At 56.9% G+C, this 5,532-nt stretch overlaps 1 protein-coding gene across 1 annotated transcript; it reads right to left on the bottom strand.

Annotated features, from left to right (window-relative positions):
- Positions 1-1,340: 1,340 nt before the first annotated feature.
- Positions 1,341-5,086, bottom strand: SMIM24 (small integral membrane protein 24). The gene is made up of 4 exons (XM_065933862.1): positions 4,891-5,086; positions 4,108-4,213; positions 3,783-3,848; positions 1,341-2,537 (listed from the first exon to the last, which is right to left on the bottom strand). The coding sequence occupies exons 1-4, from the start codon at positions 4,955-4,957 to the stop codon at positions 2,372-2,374; spliced, it is 405 nt and encodes a 134-aa protein (XP_065789934.1). The 5' UTR covers positions 4,958-5,086; the 3' UTR covers positions 1,341-2,371.
- Between the last annotated feature and the right edge of the window lie 446 nt (positions 5,087-5,532).

The raw sequence follows: 5,532 nt of genomic DNA, 5'->3' as shown, positions 1-5,532 counted from the left end.
TTTGCGGGTAGGTAGTCAGGAGAGAAGTCAGTGAGGTCCTGTGAGGCCCCCATGGGGGCCTCTCAGAATCAGAGAATTACCCCGCTGGTCCTGCCCTGTCTTGAAGGATGCTCGGAGAGGGAAGGGGCTCCCAGAGGGGAGGGGCTTGGCGCGGGGAGGGTCTTAGAGGGGCAGGACTCAGAGAGGGGAGGGGCTAGGTAGGGGAGGAGCTTAAGGGGGAGGGGCCGGTGAGGGTGGGGCTCAGAAGGGTGGGACTCAGAGGAGAGGGGCTAGTAAGGGAGAGGCTCGGCACGAGGAGGAGCTTAGAGGGGTGGGACTCAGAAAGGGGCGGAGCTTAGATGCTAAAGAGTTAGCGATGGGGAGGGGCTCAGAAGGATGAGAACCCACCTGTCCTGGGACTCCCGGCACCAGACGGCATAGACCAAGGTGAGGACAAAGATGAGGAAGAGCAAGGCCAGCGCAGCCCCTAGCCCCACCAGCCACGACTTCCGCTGGGCCACTGCGGGCGGGAGCAGGGCTGGGTCAGCGTCGGGGCCGCCAGGATGGGGCTCTCTTCCCTACCCCACCCCCACTCCCTCCCAAGGCCTTACGGGGTTGGGCCTGCACCAGCCTTGGGACCAGAGCTGCGAGAAGAGAGAGTTGACCGGGGGTCGTCCAGAATCTACCCATCCTGCGCCCTCTGTCCTCGCCCCTACCAGCAGACTCTGGGGTTGCAGCCCCGGCGGGAGAAGGAAGTGGCCTGCCCAGCGCACCCCAGGGCAGGGTGTGGCCGGGGCCCCAGGAAGTAGGAGGTGGGGTCCACTCCCTGAGTTCCGGGCACCATGGGGAGGGGCTCAGGGTCCTGAGCTTCCGAGTCCCTGTCTCCCTGAGGCCCATCCTGACCCTCACTCTCCACGGTCAGAGCCACGGTAGGGGCGGCTCGAGAAAGGTGGGGAACAAGGCACCGCACTGACTCTGAAGTCCCAGCACCTCCATCAAGTCTCAAACTCTGGTGGTCAGAACTCTTGTCCTCACACGGCAAAAGAGGAGCCAACTCGAGGCTCCGAGAAGTCAGGCCACTTCCCTGGGGCCACACAGCGTCCCAGAGGAACACAGTTTTCCCAGCTAGGAACACCCCCTACCCCAACCCTCTCCCGTTCTAGGACATGAACCTCCAAATCTGACCTTAGCCAGCCCCTGCATGTGCCCATCCTCTGGGCAGCCTAGGCTTCATTCCCAGCACTGCCAACAACCAGGGAGACCTGGGCTGGTGGCTTCCTTCTTTCTAAGTCTGAGTATTTTCATCTGGAAAATGGGACGAATTGCAAACCGACAAGAGACTGAGACCATAAGGATGCTAGGCGTTCAGTGGAAGCATCTTCTAGGGAGATTATATATTTTTATTTATGACTTTTCTGCCCCCTGGTGGCCGATCCTGGGATAGTCTCAGAAGCTCCCCGCCTTCTGGGCTACCGCCCCAGCTACTGGCTCCACAAGGGAGCCCTCTCGCTTGCTCTGCAACAAGAGAAGCCAACGCAATGAGAAGCCTGCACAAGAGAGTACTGTTGTGGCCCCGCTGGCCACAACTAGAGAAAACCCCGCGCAGCAACGGAGACCCAGCACAGCCAATAAATAAATAAAATGATAAACGCCAGCCTTTATCAAAGTTCTCATTAGGAAATGGTTAACATCAAGGGCAAGGTCCAGGGCCTGAAGAAAGTGAGGAGAGCAGCGCCCAGGGGCGCCCCACCCGTCAAGACCCTGTGCCTGGAAATGGAGTCACATGAGCCAAAAACCCGGGGGTGGGGGGAGCAAGGCTTTCCCAGGAGACAGCTCTCAGGGCTCAAAGTTCAGGGTTCAGGACGGCAGGATCAAGATTGCAAGGGGAGCGTCTGGTCTGCCAAGCACCTGGGCACGGTGGAGTTTGGTCTCCCACAGCTGCCCAGGCGTTGCTGTCTCCTTCCTGGGGAAACTGAGTCCCAGCGGACAACGGAAGCCCTTCTGAAAGGCTCTCCCCTGAGAGGCAGCCCCTGGCCTATACTTGTCCTGAAGCTGTATGGGAGGGAGGAAGTTTTGGCCAATAGATGTCAGGCAGTGGGGAGAAACAGGTGGAGCGATGAGAGTGTGGGGGTTGGGCGTTTCTCAGAAACCAGGGATGGTCTCCAAGTGCAAGAAGAATCACCAGGCAGAACAAATCATAACAATATAGACTGTATAACACACAAATTGCCCTCCTTGGTTGGGGGTGGGTAGGGTTCCAAGCCTCTTCATTCAGGGTGCTGTACTCTCCACCCCAGATGGAGTCACTGCAGTGGCTTCAGGTTCAGTTCATTGCTTCTAGGGTGTGGAAGGGGCATCTCTGGCGGGTTACTTGGAGGAGGCGACTGAATCTTCACATGGCTGTGTTCTTGACTTTCTCATAGTCCCTGCCCTCCTCATTTTCCTCTAGCTCCAGCCCGAAGTTTCTCTTTCCTTTCTTCTTGGCCTTTTTCCCCTTCCCAGCTTTTTTCTCCTCGTCCTTTTCCTCCTTCTCTTTCTTCCCCTTCTTGTCTTCTTTTCTGTAGGGACACAAAGACCTCAAACCATGGTAACAAAACATTCCCATTTAACAGACCCTCACCTGTGCCAGGCCTTATGATGAATGCTTTACAAAAAGTCTTTGCTGAATCTTCAAAACAGCCCTTACAAGGCAGCCTTGTGATTTCCATTTCACAAAGGCAGAAACTAAGGTTCAGTTGTTCATTGGAAGAATGGATGGATGGATAGAATAGATGGATGGATGATGTATAGATGGGACAATGGATGGGTGGATGGGGAAATGAATGGATGGGAGAATGAATGAATGGATAGATGGATGGGTGAATGGATAGATGGGTAGGTGGATGGATGGATGGATGGGAGGATTTGTGGGTGGGAGTGTAAATGGATGGATGGGGAAGGAATAAATCCGGCAAGGAACAAACTATGAATTAGGAGCACTTATTGGACCTGGAGCCTCCAGCACATCCTGAGAGCAGGAATCACACTTTCCTGGGGCTGAGCTGGGTCTAAACAAAGCATAGTCCAGCCCAGACCCCTCCCTCAGGCATCTTGGGCTCAGCTGAGAGTCTTCCAGCCAGGATATTCTCCTCCCAGCTCCCAGCTCCTACTCCTGTCCCCAGACCTTTGCCCAAGTTGGGGTGCTTGCTCCGTAGGAGCCCCCAGCCCTGCCTGCATCCCTGAGCTCTCATCAGAGCCACATCTGGAAACAGGGTCATGGGAGATGCTGAATCCAGGAGCGTCACCCCCACCACATCACATGCTTGCACACAGTCCCTGCACTATCCCACACCACATCTTGTTCAACAGGTATTTAGTAAGTGCCTACTGCATGCCAGGCCCTGGGCAGGGCCCTGGGGACACAGCCTGGACCAAAGCTAAGTTCTGTTCACGTACTGGAAACCAAAGTCTAGTGTCAAGAAACCGGTAAATGACTTAGATAATTTCAGATGGCAATACATGCAAAGAAAGATGCAGGGCTGTGTCAGAGAGAGCATCAGAAACGCTGTTGGTCAGGTTGGGCTTCTGTGGAGAGGAAACATTTAAGTAGGGGCTGGAGGAGAGACACAGCCAGCCAGAAGATATGGGCAAAGGTGTAAAAATAAAAACAAACAGTAGGTGCAAAGGTCCTGGGGCCAGAGTGCGCTTGAGGTGTTCAAGGACAGAAAGAGGTCATCAGTGCACACCCACCCCTCCTCTCCCTGAGAGGGACCTCATGCAGACCCGCTGACCATACACACACACACATGCCCACACAGCAGTACCTCAGATCCACCTCCTCATATGGCTTGGGATTCATCCTGAATGTAGGCTTCTCTTCATCCTCAGCTCTGCAGAAGAGATGGGAGTCAGAGGGGTGGTGATGGATAAAGGGCAGCAAGTGGAGGCAGCCTCAGTCTCCCCCAGATTAAAGGAACTCCAGGAAGCAAGAGCTGTCGGGGGAACTGCATGACTGTCCTGGGCTGTGGGTGCAGAGGGAGCAGGGAAATGGGGAGACAAGGATAGGGGCGAGAGAGGGTCATGAAGTGGGAGGAGGTGCCCAGCACTTTGGGGGTAGGGAGGGGAAGGGGTGAGGAATGGGGTTCCTACCTTGCTTTGGAGCACCAGAGGCGGTTGGCCAACATGAGGATGAAGACAATGAACAGGAACCCCACGACCGCAGCCAGGCCCACCAGCCAAGGCTTCAAACGGCGCTCTGTGGGGAGGTGGGGGGAGGGTGGACTCAGAAATGGGAAGGGTGGAAAGTGGAATGTTAGTCCCTCAGTTGTGTCCGACTCTGTGTGACCCCATGGACTGCAGCCCACCAGGCTCCTCTCTGTGAGATTCTCCAGGCAAGAATACTGGAGTGGGTTGCCATGCCCTCCTCCAGGGGATCTTCCCGACCTAGGGCTCAATCCCAGGTCTCCCTGCATTGCAGGTGGATTCTTTACCGTCTGAGCCACCAGGGAAGCACCAGGGAAAGGTGGGGGACCCCCGAAAGGACAGGGAAAGAAGAGTGCAGGAGAGGCTCAGACATTAGCATGTGCGATCTAGTTCCCCAATCAGGATGGAACCCGTCCCCCCGGCAGTGGAAATGTGGGGTCCTAACCACTGGACTTACAGGGAAGTCCTTTTAATTTGTTTGCTTGTTTTTGTGACACTGCAGCTTGTGGGCTCTTAGTCCCCTAACCAGGGGTTGAACCCAGGCCTCGGGCAGTGAGAGAGCAGAGTCCTCAACACGGGACCGCAGGGAAGTGCCTCAGAGATGGCGGTGCTCAGATATGGGGTGGGAAGTCCTGAGGGAGTGGGGGAGTTGGGGAGGGGGCGACCCCATGTCCGAGCCCATCCCCCAACCCCTCCTCCCACCCCCCAAACCAGAGGTCAAATCCTTACCCTCCTGGGCCTCAGCTGGTGACAGGAGCAGACCCATGAGCAGAAGCAGGATCCCTAAGGTCCCCATCGTGCAGAGGAACCAGCAGCCGGGGTGCTGGAGTGTGTGGTCCCCCCGTCAGGGTCAGGGAAGGCCCTGCCCAGCTCCTGATAAGGGGGCAGGCAGATCTGGGGGCGGGGCAGGCCCTGACTGAGGGCCCCTCCCTTTGCCCCACCTGGTTGGCATCCCACACCCTCTCCCCCGCCTTCTAGGAGGGCAGACTCTGGACCTGGTTGTAACGATTAACTCGGCAGTCCAGCCCCTCTGCCCTGCGTTCCAGCCCCTCTGCCCTGCGTCCCACCCCCGGACAGCCGGCCTGCGGGTCCCCCCAGGCTCGCCCCACAGGGGCCGAGCTGAGATGGCCCTGACCTGGCTTCCTGACTCAGTGCTTTTACGCCTCATTACATTTCTTTCTCTGCACACACCACAGACTTTTGCCACCTGAATTTTACAGGGAGGCCAGGAGTGCCAGGCTGGGCAGAAACAGCCATCACTGGGATGTAAACATGGGTCTCTCTCATGACCAGCTTATACTGCTTCGTTGTGGCTCCCCGACCCCGGGGCACCCACGGCCAACTCCAGGGAGAGCACAAGGAGCGAGAAGG

This window comes from Muntiacus reevesi, chromosome 1 (assembly GCF_963930625.1).
Source record: "Muntiacus reevesi chromosome 1, mMunRee1.1, whole genome shotgun sequence".
NCBI classification, from domain to species: Eukaryota; Metazoa; Chordata; class Mammalia; order Artiodactyla; family Cervidae; genus Muntiacus; species Muntiacus reevesi.
This window is presented reverse-complemented; position numbering and strand designations above follow the sequence as displayed.

Excerpts from the sequence above, each read along its gene's own strand:
- SMIM24 (XM_065933862.1), bottom strand. The coding sequence starts at position 4,957 with ATGGGGACCTTAGGGATCCTGCTTCTGCTCATGGGTCTGCTCCTGTCA. Across the intron at positions 4,214-4,890 it reads ACCAGCTGAGGCCCAGGAGG|AGCGCCGTTTGAAGCCTTGG; the intron begins GTAAGGATTTGA and ends ACCTCCCCACAG. Across the intron at positions 3,849-4,107 it reads CTCTGGTGCTCCAAAGCAAG|AGCTGAGGATGAAGAGAAGC; the intron begins GTAGGAACCCCA and ends TCTCTTCTGCAG.